The sequence below is a fragment of the Onychomys torridus genome, chromosome 10 (assembly GCF_903995425.1).
Source record: "Onychomys torridus chromosome 10, mOncTor1.1, whole genome shotgun sequence".
NCBI classification, from domain to species: domain Eukaryota; kingdom Metazoa; phylum Chordata; class Mammalia; order Rodentia; family Cricetidae; genus Onychomys; species Onychomys torridus.
In genome coordinates, this window is record NC_050452.1 from 29,008,944 (window position 1) to 29,026,030 (window position 17,087).

Here is a 17,087-nt window from a genome sequence, read left to right on the forward strand (position 1 = left end):
GATGAGGTTAGTGTACAACCTACAGGAGTCGATTCTCTCTTCCCTTTATGTGGATCCCAGGGAAAACTTGGGTCTTCAGACTTGTCAGCAGGTGCCTTTACCCACTAAGCCAACTTGCTTGCCCTTACACCTAACTTCTTATTGTCCTTCATAACCTATGAGAGAGATGAAGGACAGCTGAACTTCATCAGCTTTTATACCTCCTGTATTTGTAGTTGAGCATTGGAGTTTCCATTGAGGACCACTTTACTGATAAAACTGGGTTTTCCCTAATAGGGAACCACAAGCATATGTTTCTTAGCGCAGGAAACCTGACAATGATGACTTCCCCTTGCACATGCAGGCCTTACCTGGTGAACCTTCTTCCGTGCCTGACCCGAACAAGCAAGAGACCCGAGGAGTCAGTTCAGGAGACCTTGGCTGCAGCTGTTCCCAAAATTATGGCTTCTTTTGGAAACTTTGCAAATGACAATGAAATTAAGGTATGGTTGCTGCCTCTAGGAATGAGTCTAGGGGCTGAGGGCCTCTGGGGGGGACAGTCATTTGAGATTGCTTCTGGAGTCATGTTGGCTTCACTTAGAGGCATCTCAAGACCTTCTTTTCACTTCCCCTTTCCTGTTGTGGGGTAAAGAGTCAAGGGAGATAGTTTATAGATGCAAATTCAAAGGCATTTATTTTCCTGGAGTGGATGGGTTTTGGTACACCGGATTGACCATTTGGGCTAGCTGAGGAAAGAGACTACATAGGACAGACTGAAGAAGAGCATTGTAGGTATGGATGCTGTAAAGCCAGCAGGCCTTCCTTTTGTTTGTAGTGCCCAGAAAGCAAGACTTCGTTGCACAGTCTGTGGGTTGCAAGCTTCTTGGCATTGTTTTTATCTTTTTAAAAAATGATTTATTTTTAAATTATTTATTTTATGTGTATAGGTGTTTTGTCTGTGTACCATGTATATGCCTAGTGTTCTCAGAAACTGGGAGAGGGTGTTGGGTACCCTGGAATTAAAGTTATAGGTGAGTGTGAGCCACCATGTGGGTGCTGCAAATAGAACTGGGACCTCTGGAAGAGCAGCCAGTGCTCTAACCCCTCAGCCATCTCTCCAGCTTCTATCTTTTTAAATGCTTTTTAAGGTAGAGTATTTATTTGTATGTAAGTGTATGTGCATGTGTGTGTGGCTGCATGAGCCTGTGTGTGCATGGAGAACAGGAGAAGGTGCTAGGTGTCCCTCTCTGTCCCTCTCTGCCTATTCTTTTTGAGGTTGAGTCTCTCCCTGAACCTGGGGCTTGCTTTTTCTTGGCTAGGCTAGACGCTGTCAAGCCCAAGTGCCTCTCCTGTGTTTATCCCCTTCAAGAGCTGGGTTTGTAAGTGTTATTTAACCTCACATGTTTTTTGTTTTTGTTTTTTTCATCTGAGCTACAGTGGTTTCCTGTTAATACCCATGTGAGGTTTAAAAAGGTGATTTCATGGAGTTTGGCATTGAGGCAGGGAGATGATGTGTCTAAGGAGTTTAGCACAACTAAACTTACCTGCTCGCTGGGGGAGCTGCTGCTGCTGCTGTCACTGTTTTCCTCCCTTCTTGGGGGTGGTGGAAGCTCCTGAATGGTTGCAGGAATGAGCACTGTGTAATACTCTGTCAGAGTCCAGACAGGTACACATAGTAGTTGGTTCTGGATCTTTCCATGACATAGACGCTGTTTGAGTAAGGTGATACTTCCTTTTCTTTTTTAATAGAGTAGTTACTACCTCTTTCATGAACCTTTGGCATGTAAGAGATCTGTTCATTCTGCTGCCCAGGTATCTTTGCTGGGATCTAGAAACAGAGTACCATCCTTTCCTGTGTCAGAGGCAAGCTCAATAATGCTTATTTTGCTGGATTTGGATTTTTAAATTTTATGTTTATTTTTAACTATGTAAGTGATGAACTTGGCTCTAACCCTTCTGTCTTTTTATAGTAGTCCTATCTGCATTCACAATGTTCTTTATCATGCCCAAGTCAATAGTAATGGTTGCTTATGTATGGTTATATTCTTTGTATACCTTTTTGTTTTCTAAGCCTAATAATTATTAGCTGTTCTGACCACTCAAACACAAGTGCTGTTCCTGTTACCCATGACCCCCTGTAGTTCTCCAGCCCTACTCAATGTGGCCAGTGACTCCTGGGCTTGTCAGTTCTGTCATCCTGGAGCTCCTTTGCTGCTCTCCTCTTCCTGGCTGCTGCTCTTCTAGGTTTGCTCCCATTGTATGGAATCTGTACACTAAAGTCCCCCAAAGGGTGAGCAGGAAGCGGTGGGATTTAGCATTCCTAAAAATGCCTTTGGTATACAGATCCCTTTTTCCTCAGGAGAATGAGACCTTTGCTTTGTCATACGGAACTGGAGGATCCTGTCCACACCAAGAAGCAGGGTCCTGGGGAGTGGGCTGTGTGCTGGGAGGAGAGACGACAAGTAGGCTGTAGTAGGACAAAGACTGTAACTGCAGAGATGGGGGCGGGAGGCGGGGGACCAGAGTGAGAGTAGGAGCACCTGCAGACAGGCTGCCGCAGGGCTGGGGGGAAGCAGCAGAGATGGTAATAGAAGACAGGCAGGGGAGGAGTCCCAGCACTCCCTGTGTGGCCACTGGGGTTTGGGGTAGAAAGTGTTTCTAGGTAAATAGCTGACAAAAGGGATGAGGATGGGCTAGAAGGGAGGGCTAAGGGGGTCCACAGGAAGGAAGGAGTAAGGCTGAGTCCCCATCTTCACAATTCTTATGTGCGTGTGTGTTGCTATTAGCACATCCATTGGTTTGGATATTCCGTTTCTTGTATGCTGTATCAGCAGCATCAAACCATATAGAGGCACACTTAAAATCAATTGTAGCCACTAGCATATCACCAGTGGCCATGAAACTGAAATGGCAGGTCTATTACGGAATGTGCTTTGAAGGTATCAGTTATTTAGGCTAAGTGTGGAAGTTGTAAGTGAATAAGATAAAGGAGGCAGATGGGCAAATGAAAGACAAAAGAAATGAGAAACAAGGTTAAGTAAATGAAAGAAGAAAGGAGGGGTCAGGAAGAATGGTGTGGGCTTATTTTGGAGGTTACTAGAACATCTTATCTCTGATTTCTTAGAAGGTTGTGCATGCTATACTGTCATGTCTGTTAGTTATAGTCTTCCCCTCACAGAGGTACCAGTCTTGGGGGGACACTTTAGTACAGCAGAGGCACTTTAGCAGGTGATTCTTAGGCCAGATTATTACTGTGGTTGTCTAGTGCTTTTTCCTTATTATTGTCAAGTTTTTTTTTAAACTTTATTTTATTTAGTGTTATCACCTCTGTCCTTGAATACTGTGAATAAACCTATAGATACTGAGATTGCCATTCACAGTTAGCACGTTCCTGATGCAGTTTTTAAACATTGGTTGGTTTGTGTGTGTGTGCGCGTGTGCGCTCATATGTGCATTTGTGTATGTGCACTTATTCCTGTGGATGCATGCAAGTTGGTTTTCTCACCTACCATGTGGATTCTGGGGATTGAACTTGGGCCGTCAACCTTGGCTACAAGTGCTTTTACTATTGGAACATATCACAGCCTCTCTAATGCAGTTTATAAAGAAGTAAATAGATTGTGTTGATAAACACTGACTACTGCAAATTTGGGATATTTCCTTTTGTTTATGAAAAATGTGTCAGTTTGTCACAGTTTATGTTCTACAAGATTTGGAGTTCTGTGAAATGTGTCAAAGCTTTCATCTTGGATTTTGCTTTTACAGGTTCTGTTGAAAGCTTTCATAGCAAATCTGAAGTCAAGCTCTCCCACTGTCCGACGGACAGCAGCTGGCTCAGCAGTGAGCATCTGCCAGCACTCTAGGAGGACACAGTACTTCTACAATTGGCTCCTAAATGTGCTCCTAGGTAAGAGAGAAAGGGTCAAGTGACCCAGTCTTAGCATGTGCTTAATCTTTTAAACTACACTAACCCTTGGCATCCGGACTAGGCCATTCACAGCTGCTGACTGCTAAATGTGAATTTTGTAGGGGATGCTATAAGTCCATAGATGTTCTTGGTGACTTTTCAGCTATAGCTGTGCCCTAAGACACCCAGCTGGTATATAATCCTACTCACCTTCCTGGCCTGGTCTTCTATTCAAGAGGCCTGAGGCTATATTCTTTAGCCCTCTGTGGGTAATCTAGGAAAACCAACATTTTCCCTTTCATTTTCCACTGCTGTCAAAATCAAAATCGACACTAGCAAATCCTGCTCGAGTGACCTTGTAGACATTTGCTACAATTATTTGACTTCGAAATATAGTTCCATTTCCTTTGAGGGTCCTGCCAAGCTAAGGCACGTTTATGCTGCCATGCTGCTCCTTGATCTGGGTATACACATAGCCCATGATTCCTAGTCTTGCTTATGCCATCCTTCCCTCTAACTGCCAGGTTTACCATAGAGTACTCTTGTAGTTCTCCCTGTTTACTAGTGTGTACTCTGGTTCTCTGAGCAGTGGACTGTATTAAGCTTTTTCTTGTGGGCCACCAGCCAACTCCCAAATCATGACATGAATGAAGACTTCTTAATTAGTTTTGAATGCTCAGCCTTAGCTTATTTGTTTATTTTTGTTTATTTTTATCATGGAATATTTTGTTTGCTCAGTCTATGGTGATTGAGAGTTTTGCTGGGTATAATAGTCTGGGTTGGCATCCGTGGTCTCTTAGTGTCTGCATAACATCTGTCTAGGACCTTCTAGCTTTCATAGTCTCTATTGAGAAGTCTAGAGTTATTCTTATGGGTCTATCTTTATATGTTACTTGGTCTTTTTCCTTTGCAGCTCTTAATATTTTTTCTTTGTTCTGTATGTTCAGTGTTTTGATTATTATGTGGCGAGGGGACTTTTTTTTTTTTTTTTTGGATCCAGTCTATTTGGTGTTCTGTAAGCTTCTTGTATCTTCATAGGTCTTTCTTTAGGTTAGGAAAGTTTTCTTCTATGATTCTGTTGAATATATTTTCTGTGCCTTTGAGTTGGTATTCTTCTCCTTCTATCCCTATTATTCTTAGGTTTGGTCTTTTCATGGTCCCAAATTTCTTGGACGTTTTGTGTTATGACTTTTTTGTCTTTAGTGTTTTCTTGACTGACGAATCTATTTTCTCTATTGTGTCTTCAGTGTCAGAGATTCTCTGTTCCATTTCTTGCATTCGATTGATCTGGTTATACTTGCTTCTGTAGTTCCTGTTCATTTAGTCAGGATTTCTATTTTCAGCATCCCCTCAAAAGTTTGTGTTTTCTTTATTGTCTCAAATTCAGTTTTCAAATCTTGAATTGTTTCCTTCATCTGTTTAATTACTTTTTCTTGGCGTTCTTTGATTTCTTCCAATTTTTTGTTTGTTTTTTCTTCCATTTCTTTAAGGGAATTTTTTATTTCCTCTTTAAGGGAGTTTTTCATTTCCTCTTTAAGGGAATTTTTTATTTCTTCTTTAAGGTTCTCTATCATCTTCTTAAAGTCATTTTTAGGATTGATTTCTTCTCCCTTGGTATGTTCGGGTCTTGCAGGTATAGAATCACTAGGTTCTGATGGTATCATATAGGTCTTTACGTTATTGCCTGTGCTTTTGCACTGGCGTCTACTCATCTCTTCCTCCGCTTGGTGCAGGTGGTATCTGTGTCTGAAGGTGCCTCTCTTGTTCTAATTGTTAGTCTTGGTCCACTAGGAGTTCTTGGTTAAATTGGTGCTGTTGGGCTCTGTTCCTTCGGAAGCAGCTTAGTCCAATCACTGTTAGTGGGTTCTGTCTCAGGGAGCAGTTGTTCCCAGTTGGTATAAGGTGTACTTATGGTTTCAGTGGTTGTTAGGTTCATAGGGGTTGGGTGTTTTGTTTTTTTTTTTGTTTTTTTGTTTTTTTTTTTGTTTTTGGTGGGGGACCAGGGAAGGGTAGCTGTCTGATCCCTGGGAATCTGATGGGTAGGGCCTAGGGGCTAGAGACCTGATCTGCCGGTGTGGAGATGGGGACCTGTTCCCAGTTGGTTTAGGCTTATGATTCTGGTGATGTGGTTCGGTGGCTGGGCAGCGCCTTCTTTTGTGTTCTCAGGTCAGGTTTTGCTCATTCGTCAACTCTTCGGCTGTTCTTGTTTCCTTAGACTGCAGACTGTAGGATTCTGAATCTTCTCCTGAATGGGTCTCAGCTGAGCAGGTTGTTTAGTAGGGTAATCTCACCAATGCCTCCAAGTTATTGGGTTTCGCAGGATCAGCAGCTGGGCCCTGGGTTGGCCTCAGACAGTTTTCCGATCTGGATCCGTTCTGGTTGTGTCTCATGGTGATGGTTCCTTCCCCGGGTGCTGGGATTAAAGGCGTCCCTGTTCCAAGCTCTCAATCTCCTTGTTTTCATTAACTCCTCGGCAGGTAATAGCTCAGTTTCTTGTCTTTATTACGACCACGTCTCTGCCGCTGCTCGGTCCTGTTGATTCACTTTTTTTTTTTTTTTCTCTTCCAGACAGGTTTTTTCCGTGTAGCTTTGTGTCTTTCCTGGAACTCACTCTGTAGCCCAGGCTGGCCTCAAACTCACAGAGATCTGCCTGCCTCTGCCTCTGCCTCCCAAGTGCTGGGATTACAGGCGTGCGCCAGACCCTGGCTAGCTAGCTATTTTAACTTAATGTGTTCCTTTCTATCTACCTTTCCCTCCGGCTTTTTACCTTTCTTTCTTCTGCATGTCTTTCTTTCACTGCTTCTGTGTCTGCTGGGTGACCTCTGCCTGGCTTCTTGTCCTGGGCGTGTCCCTCATTCTCTCCTCCTCTCCCGTTCTTCCTCCTCTTCTTGAGCCTAGATTTCTCCTCCTATTTATTCACTTTGCCTGGCAGCCCTGCCTGTCCTTTCTCTGCCTAGCAGTTGGTCGGCCAATCAGGTGCCTGAGGCAGGCAAGATGAAACAGATGCAACACACCTTTACATAATTAAACACACATCCTTACATTGTTAAACAAACGCAGCACGAACAAGAGTAACACACCTGTGCACAGCTGAAGTAATAGTTTGCACCATAAACAAGTGTAAAACATCTTTGCCTAGTTAAAATAATTATTCTCCAACAGTGGACTGGCTGTTAAGCTCCTTTGGCTGCCTTTGCAGGTCTGCTGGTTCCCGTGGAGGAAGAACATTCCACTCTCCTGATCCTCGGTGTGCTACTCACATTGAGGTGTCTAGTGCCCTTGCTCCAGCAGCAGGTCAAGGACACAAGTCTAAAAGGCAGCTTTGGGGTGACCCGGAAGGAAATGGAAGTCTCTCCTTCTACAGAGCAGCTTGTCCAGGTGAGGGTGACTTTAATCCTGCACTTACATGAGGGCCACCCAAAGATCAAATAATGTGTAGATGTGGTAGGACTTTTGGGGTTGACCTCTAGTCTGTGGCCTGTTTTCCAGCCTGGTCAGGAGTAAAGTGGAAGTACTATGTCACTGTTGCCTTGTCTCAAAAAATAATAGGGTGGGGGCAGGTGAATACAGCTCTTCATAGTAATAGAAAACTTTTCTTTAAAAAAAGTAACTTTAGTAGGCTTCATAGCGAATCATTTTATGTATACTTAATAAGATGTATTTAAAATTTTTAGACCAAATTTCTAAGCAGTGCTACCATCAGATTTAGTGTTACATAGTAGTCATAAGTGTGTGCTCCTTGGAAGCAGCATGTTTCTGTAAGTGTTAGGACAGAAAGAAGTGAGATGGGTGATAGTGTGCTCCTCCTCACTCCAGAGGAGTTGGGGGATGTAGCTCCAGAGACCAGATAGAGCTGTTTGCCTAAAGCAGGGGCCCCACATGTCTTCCACAAAGGGCGGAGAGTATGTATTAAGCTTTATGTGTCCAGTCATCTTCACTGACCCTCTCAAGTGTTGTAGAGTGAAAGCCACAGGCAGCCTATGAATGTGACCACATTCCAGTGGGACTTCATCCGCAGAAGCAGGCACAGAATCAAGGCACAGCAGTGTATGCCTGTGACCCCATTACTTGGGATGCCGAGACAAGTATAAGTTCACTGCACACCTAGTCTCATAGGAAGTCCAAGCTATCTGTAGCTGCATGATGAGACCAGGTCTGAAAAAATCCAAAATGGAGAGTGGAGAGCAAATATAAAGCCAGATGTGCCTGTGGCTAGCAGTTTGCCAGTCAGGATTTAGGGGTGTGTGTGCAGGTAGCATGAGAAGAGAAGATAACGTCAAAGTTTAAAGGCCACTTCCTGGGAAGCTGTTACTCTTTGTTTTTTATTCTTTTACACTGACTTTCAAAAAAGAAATGTATGGTTTTTATTTTATTTTTATTTTTGTTTTTGTTTTATATCAGCTAATGATAGGGTTGGCAAACTTTGGTAGGAAAAATGCAGGATGCCAGTGAAGTGTGAATTTTAAATAGTGATTTTATAAGTATGGTTAAAATTTCTCAGGATATATTTTTACTATAAACTTAAGTGTTATCTGAAATTATGATTTAGACCTGTGGGCTCTTTCCCCCTAGTTACTTTAAAGAGAAAATTGACAAACTCATTGTTTCTGTAGTATGTATGGTGTAATATTAAAAACACCAAGAAAATCTGACTGACATTCTTAAAATTTCTGGCTATTGCTCTGTGGCTTTCAGAACCATATTTCTGATGGTTGAATGTCCCCAACTACTTCCACAGCAGTGTCTATTGATTTTATTCTCTTTCCTACTCATCATTTTGAGAAATGGAGATCCTGAGTTGGCATACTGCTGCCTAGAGGAAGTGTTCCATGTGTTTCCAAGGAGTTAATATAATGAACAAATCATGGGAATTCAGAAAATACATGAAAACCTGAAATGCATTTTAAACACGGCTGAAGACCTGTGTTTCTACTCCTAGGTTTATGAACTGACTTTGCTTCACACCCAGCACCAAGACCACAATGTGGTGACAGGGGCGTTGGAGCTCTTGCAGCAGCTCTTCCGAACCCCTCCCCCTGAGCTGCTGCAAGCACTGACCACACCAGGTGGCCTTGGGCAGCTCACTGTGGTTCAAGAGGAGGACAGGGGCCGAGGCCGCAGCGGGAGCATTGTGGAACTTTTAGGTGCGTTCTCAGCAAGGTCCTCGGTATAACCAGCTGTGTCCTAACTAACACTTGTTCCCTTCGGCTGCTTGATGGGGCTGTGCATGCTAAGCCATCCATGCCTAAATTCCTTCCCCAAACTTACAGTATAGGCATCTTTCTTCTTTTGCAAATAAATCTACAGTTTAGAAAGATAGATGACAGAATGAGGCCACACCTTTAAAGCCATGTCTCCTGTCTTCCTGGCTTGTCACCTGCATTTTGGGTGCACTGAAGTAGAAATGTCAGGCAGAGTATTTCCAGGACTTTCATGTTTGATTGTCAGGGATGAATCTTTAGGGATACATTTTTATGTCTTTTTTGGGAATTCAGCATTTTTTTTTTTCTCCTTGGATCCTGATTTTAGAGAACCCTTTCCATTCCCAATCTTTGGAGATACCTCCCTAGCCTGCTCTCCGTTCTTGTAGATGCTCAAAGAGTTTGGGCCCTAGAGTAAGCGGTAGCAGCCTGCCCTGTCTGATAGGAGCTACCTTTGGATGGTGGGACAGATAGGAATTTGCATATGCCAGCCTCCAGAAGTGGCTTGGCATTTAGCAGGCTTTGATTCATTCTGCTAACCCTGGCCTGCCATGGCTGCCACAGTATACACACTAAGGACCTAGACTTAACTGTAGCTTCATACTAGAGATCTTCTGCCTGGGAAATCTGATTGTGGCCTTATGAGCTTAAATGTTTGCCTGCACGATGAGCAGGCAATGTTTTTCTGTTGTCCTTTGCACTAAAGAATTCTTATTTTTGTGGAAAGCATGTTGTACAACCAATGAACAGAAATATCAAAACAACTCTAGTAACTGTTTCCAATGGAAGCTTATATCTGACTGCTGGTTGACCAAATAATGTAAGATCTTATAGTTTTAATTTTGCTTTTAGAATGTAATGTATATGAGCTCTTTTGACATTTTTATTATAGCTTTAGAACCCTGAATTTGAACATGAGTGTAATTTTCACATTTGAAGTGTGACACTGTGGTGTTTAAGCATGTCTTAGGTAAATATGTCTATATTCTGTATTTTAGGATTTGAGTCAAGCTCTTTGAGGATTTTTTTAATTTCTTAGAGATTTTAGCAGCTTGTTATCTTACTTTCTTTTGTCACTTCCTGTGATTTACAGCTGGAGGGGGTTCCTCGTGCAGCCCTGTTCTCTCAAGAAAGCAAAAAGGTGATTATTTCAAAATCTGAGTTTTGTGTTGACTGGAACTCCAGTTTCTGTGTTTGTATAACACATTAGACTCTGCTTTTATTTCCTCCCAGGAGAGTGAGTGTGTATGTGAATATTGCTGGAATCTGAAGTTTTCTGTCATTTAAAAATTGTTTATATCAGAATTGTTTATCATAATTTCTAATGTTTGAGGTCAAAAGTCAGCAAACTTCCTGCAATGGACCAGAGAGTAAATATTTTAACCTTGTGAGCCATAGGCTCTTGCAGCTGTTTCCCTGCCTTGTGGCCCCCAAAGAACAGTGATCTAATGAGTGAGCTGCTTTGTCTGGCTGTTTTCCAGTGAAACCTTAAAGATGCAGGTGAGCTCAGTACTACTTTAGAGAATGTAACACTATTTTATAAAGGTAACACCACTTTTTTTTTTTTTTTTTGAGGCAGGGTTTCTCTGTGTAGCTGGAACTCACTCTTTAGATCATGCTGGCCTCAAACTCACAGAGATCTGCCTGCCACTGCCTCCCGAGTGCTGGGATTAAAGGCATGTGCTGCTACTGCACAGCACATATGAATGTTCTGACCTGTTTATTTTTATTACAGTGTTTCTGATATGACCTGATAGCTTTATACACGTGCCCACTTTGTAGTAGGAGCCATTTTCTTTTACATTATGGATGTCCATGGGAAAGAATTGCTATCATTTTTGTTTTAAAATCTTAAAATATTTATTTGTTTTCTGTGTCATATTGAGCATTTGAGCATGATTTGCCATGTTAAATAAGGTGTTTGTTGTTATTTTTTTCCCTACATAGGGCCTCATGTTTTATTGCAAGCTGTCCTTGAACTCAAAATCTACTTGCCTCTCCTTCCAAACTGCTGGGATTATAGTACGCCTCATTTTTGAATGAGTTCTTAACTGGAATAACATTCTAGAACCTATTGAATTAAGGGAACATTTACTTGAAGAATTGGGGAGCCAGATATTATAGCACACACCTGGAGGCATCATTTGGGCTACATGACAAGACCTCACTTCTTAAAGAGAAAACAATGTTTGAGCCAGCATAGTATGAGACACTTAACTGAGATTTTAGAAAGCACTGCAAATTTTTAAAGTTCCTAAGAATTCTAAGAAATGTTACTCTCTATTCTTAAACTAGGGGAGATCTAGGGGTACTTGATGAAGTCATTCTGATAACTTATTCGATAGTCACTTTGTCCAGAGATGGTGACAAAGTGATATTATTGAGATGAGTTCTGCTTCCTACTATTTCGTCAATCTGATAATTTTTTATTTAGACCAGTGATTTTAAAACTTTTTGTTATAACTGGAAGATTCTTCATTAAAGTGTTGTGCTGGCTAGTTTTGTTTTTTTTTTTTTTTTTTTTTTTTGTCAACTTGACACAAAGTAGAGTCATTTTGGAAGAAGGAACCTTGAGAACATGCCTGTGGTGCCTTTTCCTGATTGATGATACAGAAAGGTCCCACTCACAATGGGCAGTGCCGTCCCTGAACTGGTGGTCGGTCCTGGGTGCTATAAGAAAGCAGACTAAGCAGGCCAGTAAGCTGCACTCCTTCAGGATCGCTACTTCAGTTCCTGCCTCCAGTTCCTGCCCTCATTTCCCTCATTTCCCCCAAGTTACTTTTGTTCATGGTATATATATATAACTAAGACAAGCCTTATCTACCAGACAGAAGATAGATAAAAGCAGAGTGTGGAGCATGTAGGCTTTAGCTAAGGTCAGGGATGGCCAGGAGCCTCTTCTCTGTTGGCAGCCCTCCACTCATTCATTCATTCATTCATTTGTAGTGCATTGATGTTTTGCCTGCATGCATGTCTGTGTGAGGGTCCTTTGGAATTGGAATTACAGTGGGCTGGGAATTGAACCCAGGTCCTCTGGAAGAGCAGCCAGTGCTCTTAACCACTGAGCCATCTCTACAGCTCCTGGCAGGTCTTCTTTTATGTCTTCGAGTAATCTACTCTAGGGACCTCTTCCCAGAACATAATCATCAGCTACTGACTTGGAGGGTAGAAGCTGCTTTATTAACATCCAAATTCACTGTTCTTGAGTCTTAATTTGATTTCAAAAACTACATATTCTGTTAATGACAGGCTCTGTTAGTATTTATGTCAAGTTGCTGTGTTGATTTTGCATAGATTTGTGTTCTCTTTGCTAATTAGTTTGTGCCTCTAAAGCTGCAATTTTATAGGATCTGTTTTCGTTTCCTCAGTGTGACAAAGTAACTGATACAAATAACTTGAGGAGAAAGATTTATTTTTGGTCACAGTTGCAGAGTCTTGGTCCATCATGGCAGGGGAGGTGTAGTAGAGCAGCTCACCTCACTGCAGCCAGGAAGCAGGGGTATACCTATTCCTCGTTCTTAATTCTTTATTTCAAAGTGTGAGCAGTGCTACCCACACTGAGCACCTATCTTTCCTGAGTCATCAGTCCTCTCTGGAAGTCTCCTAGGCATGTCTCAGTTCAGTCCAGCTGACAATCAAGATCAGACAGTAATAGCAGTGTTCAGTGCTGTTTGTGTCCAATGTAACCAAAAGACACAAGCTGATTTTTCCTTCTCATAGAATTTTAAACATAAACTGTAAAGTATATTTTAAAAACTTTGCAAGAAAATATTTGTCCTCCCAATTCTTAGCTATAGTCTAGAATATAAAAAGATAATAAAAATGAAAGTGACTTATTTATATGTAAGAGTTTGATATTCAAGTTTTTATTTGCCTGTAGAGGTAGAACATGGATAGTCCAAGGGCTGATTGATAGAATTGTACCTTTTCAGCTATAAGCTACTTATTCATCAAATAATAATAAATTATTTAACTGTAACAGCAATAAAACTCAATAAAAAGTTACTTTGTGGTATAGTTCAGTAGTCATTGCTTCTACCTCCTTTTCTCTATAGATTTACTGGCTTTACAGTGTTCTAAATGTTATTCTCTTTTTATTCCTTAACATTGTAGTAATATAAAACACAATTGATAAATTGTATTAGGGTAAATTAAATATGCCCGTGATTTCCAATTTAGAATGTATGTTTATTTGATTTTTGTTTGTTTTGTGAGACTTAGTCTTACTATGTATCCTTGGTTAGCCTAAAGCTTGCTATATAGACCAGATTGTCCTCAAACTCAGAGTTTTCTGTTTCCTGAGTACTGGGACTAAAAGTGTTTATCACCATGCCTGACTATTTCTCTGACTGTTTGATGAGAAAAAAAAAACCCTTATTTTTAGCAAAATTAAATAGTAATATTGTTTTATTATTTCTAGGCAAAGTGATCTTAGGAGAAGAAGAAGCCTTGGAAGATGACTCGGAGTCCAGGTCAGATGTCAGCAGCTCAGCCTTTGCAGGTAGATGTCACCGTCCATGAGCAGCCAGTGTCAGCCTTCACTTACCACCTACCCTCTCATGCCCCTTTTGGCATCTCAGCCTACAGATGCCATTGTGGGGCAGAGATGGCTTGCTCAGAAAGTGGCCTTTTTTTTTTTTTTTTTAAATTAAAATATGACTTTTTAAAAATATATACTTTATTTTTATGTTCATTGGCATTTTGCCTGCATTTATATCTGTGTGAGGGTGTCAGAAGTCCTGGAACTAGAGTTACAGACAGTTGTGAGCTGCCTTGTGGGTGCTGGGAATTGAACAAGGATCCTTTGGAAGAGCAGCTGGTCCTCTTAACCACTGAGACATCTCTCCAGCCTGAAAGTGGGCTTTATAATTCAGCTGCTTTTGTAATGTTCAATGTGTGTGGCTATGTGCTTTTCTTGTTTTGGGCTATTCAAAAGTTGATTAACCATCCTTGCAAGTAGTTATGTAAGATTATTTGTATACTTTATAAAACACAGGTATTGTCTTAAGACACTAATAACTATATAAAATGCCAACAGCTTTGGTTATGTTTACTTTTAGGTAAATAAAAACAAGACCAGGATACTTAGGAAGGATACCTAAGAATGTCAGTGCCCCCCCCCCCCCATAAGATAAAAAAGTCAACAGAACAAGAACTTTGGCTTGCCAAGATGAGTATAAAACTCAATAATTGCCTGTGACCCAGTTGCCTTTACCAGGCCACTGCTCACACCTTGTTCATGTTTTTTGAAGATTTGGTGTTCATAATTAATGTTTTATTTCATAAAATAAGCCATCCTTTCTAAAAATATGTCCTTTTATTGTTACAATCTACTGATCCCAACCATCAGCACCTTTCATTTCCTGCAATGCAAATCCACCACTTTCTTTTTGCAAGTCCTTCCAGACAATTAAGGATGAATAATTGTTAAATATTGGGTTATAGAATGGGCACTGAGTGAGTTTGATCTCACACAGTATTGTCTGTAAATGGGAATTTGAACATTAAACTAGGAAAATGTGGAGTGTGTTTGTCCTGTCGAAGGGTAGGCCTGGAATGAGAGGAACAGGACTTGGAAGAAGGCAAGCCCACCCTAAAGGGATGATGCCTTCACTGTTGGTTCTGTTGTTGCTTGTTTAGAGTTTCTGGAAGTTTCCTTGTGTCCCTGACCCAGCTGCCTGAGTTACACACATCCTGTGTGTGGCTTTAGAGTTGCTTAAGAACTTGATTTGAGTTTTGTGATGGGATACATTTGAGAATATTTGCAGCCATAAGAACTCTGCTTGTTGCAGCCAGCTCTGCTGTACTGCTCACTCTTTCCTTCACTGTGTTCCAGCCTGTTTCATAGCTAGAACATTCAGTACAGTGAACCTGTCATTTTGCGTAGCTTTGATTCCTGTCTACTGTTTCTTCTGGCCATTTGACAAATAGTTTCTCTGTCTTTAGCCTCTGTGAAGAGTGAGATTGGTGGAGAGCTTGCTGCTTCTTCTTCGGGTGTCTCCACTCCTGGTTCTGTAGGTCATGACATCATCACTGAGCAGCCACGGTCCCAGCACACACTTCAAGCAGACTCTGTGGATTTGTCGGGCTGTGACTTGACAAGTGCTGCTACTGATGGGGATGAGGAGGACATCTTGAGCCACAGCTCCAGCCAGTTGAGTGCCGTCCCATCCGACCCTGCCATGGACCTGAATGATGGGACCCAGGCCTCCTCACCCATCAGTGACAGCTCTCAGACCACCACTGAAGGGCCTGATTCAGCTGTGACTCCTTCCGACAGCTCTGAAATTGTGAGTGGGTGGAGGGTGCCCTGCTTCTTCTGCATTAGACCCTTTTGTCCTCTTGAGCTCATTCCTAGATGCCCACACTTGAACCCTCCTGCTCATTTTTCTTCATTACTCTGCATTAATAGTGCAGAGGGCCCCAGTTCAGATGGTTAACAAGGAACTTGAAAAAAATTGCCTAGTATCTTTTGTATTGAACCATGGAGGTCAAAGTCAAGTTACTTAATATGCATCTTGTATACTTGACATTCCTTTAATACCTGGTTGGACCTGGTTCAATAGCTACTTTAAAATCTTCAAGGAGCTTGTTAATTGTAAACATCTGTGGTCTTAATGAAATGTAATTGTTAATATTAATACTGTGTATTATTTTTTATCACTTTTTGACCTTTCACCGTGCTTATACCACATTCCATTTTAGAGTAGCACATATTTCTGTCTCTGTGACATCTGAGTTTGTGGATCTTTCATCTCAAAGATCAGTACATCTGATTATACAATCAGAGAGTTTGTTGCAAAATGTGTGTAGAATTGTGGGGTTTTTTTTATGCTTGCTTGTCAGTTTGTTTTGTATTTCTGAAACAGGGTCATAGTCTAGGCTGGCATTAAATTTGAGGTCTACCTCAATTGGATTGTTGGGAATGTGGGTATGATCCACACCTGGTCTACATTCTGAATTGCTATTTTCTTCTCTTCTTCTTTCTCCTCTTCCTCCTCCTCCTCCTCCTCTTCTTCTTAGTGTAGTAAAGTAACATATATAAAAGGTCTCTGTAGCTGGAGACCTTCTCTCCAGCCCCCGCCAAGCCCTGTTAGTCCAACAACCCACTTGTAAAATAAACACACAGATATTTATATTATTTAAACTGCTTGGCCATTAGCTCAGGCCTACCATTGTCTAGCTCTTACTCTTATATTTAGCCCATTTCTATTAATCTATACTTTGCCACGTGGCTTGTGGCTTACCAGTACCTTACATCTTTCTTGTCATGGCAGTGGCTGGCAGTGTCTCTCTGCCCCAGCCTTCACTTCCCAGAATTCTTTTCCTCCTTGTCCTGCCTACCCTGTCCTTCCTGCCTGGTTACTGGCCAATTAGCACTTTATTTATTTTAACCAATCAGAGCAACACATTTGACATACAGAATATCCCACAGCAATCTTCTTATCCATTTTTCAGTGTACAGTTCAGTGGTATTAAATATATTTAAACAGTGTGGTTGAATCACCACTGTACCCCTCTGTTAAGTCTTCATCTTCTGAAACCTTGCCCTCTATAAAGACTTGTGCACTCCTCTTGAAACCATTGTTCTGTGTTTTGGCAATCCAAGTTTGATGACTGTAGGTTTCTCATGCAGTATGCTTATCATGTAGTATTTATCCTTATATGACTGGCTTACTGAACATAATGCTCTCTGTGTAGCATGTGTGAGAATTTCCCCATTTTTTTAAGGCTGAATAACATTCCATTGTATGGATAGATCACATTTTGCTTATCCTTCCATCTGTCAGTGAACATTTGGGTTACCTTCACTTTTTTTTCCCCTCGAGACAGGGTTTCTACCTTCACATTTTAACGCGTATGAATAATGGCACTGTGAACATGGATCTACAATATATCTCTAAGACCCTGCTTTCAGTTCTTTTGGCTATACACCTAAAAGTAGAATAGTTTTTACATTCAGTTTTAAGTGTATATAATTAAATGTCAGCTAGTGTAGA

At 41.4% G+C, this 17,087-nt stretch overlaps 1 protein-coding gene across 1 annotated transcript in view; it reads left to right on the forward strand.

Moving 5' to 3' along the window:
• Htt (huntingtin) overlaps positions 1-17,087 on the forward strand; it is a 140,844-nt gene that overhangs the window by 28,606 nt on the left and 95,151 nt on the right. The window contains exons 6-12 of the mRNA XM_036201098.1: positions 344-482; positions 3,745-3,886; positions 7,086-7,264; positions 8,826-9,030; positions 10,181-10,228; positions 13,508-13,588; positions 15,034-15,377. Of these exons, the coding sequence (XP_036056991.1) occupies positions 344-482; positions 3,745-3,886; positions 7,086-7,264; positions 8,826-9,030; positions 10,181-10,228; positions 13,508-13,588; positions 15,034-15,377 (1,138 nt within the window). The remainder of the gene's footprint in view (positions 1-343; positions 483-3,744; positions 3,887-7,085; positions 7,265-8,825; positions 9,031-10,180; positions 10,229-13,507; positions 13,589-15,033; positions 15,378-17,087) is intronic.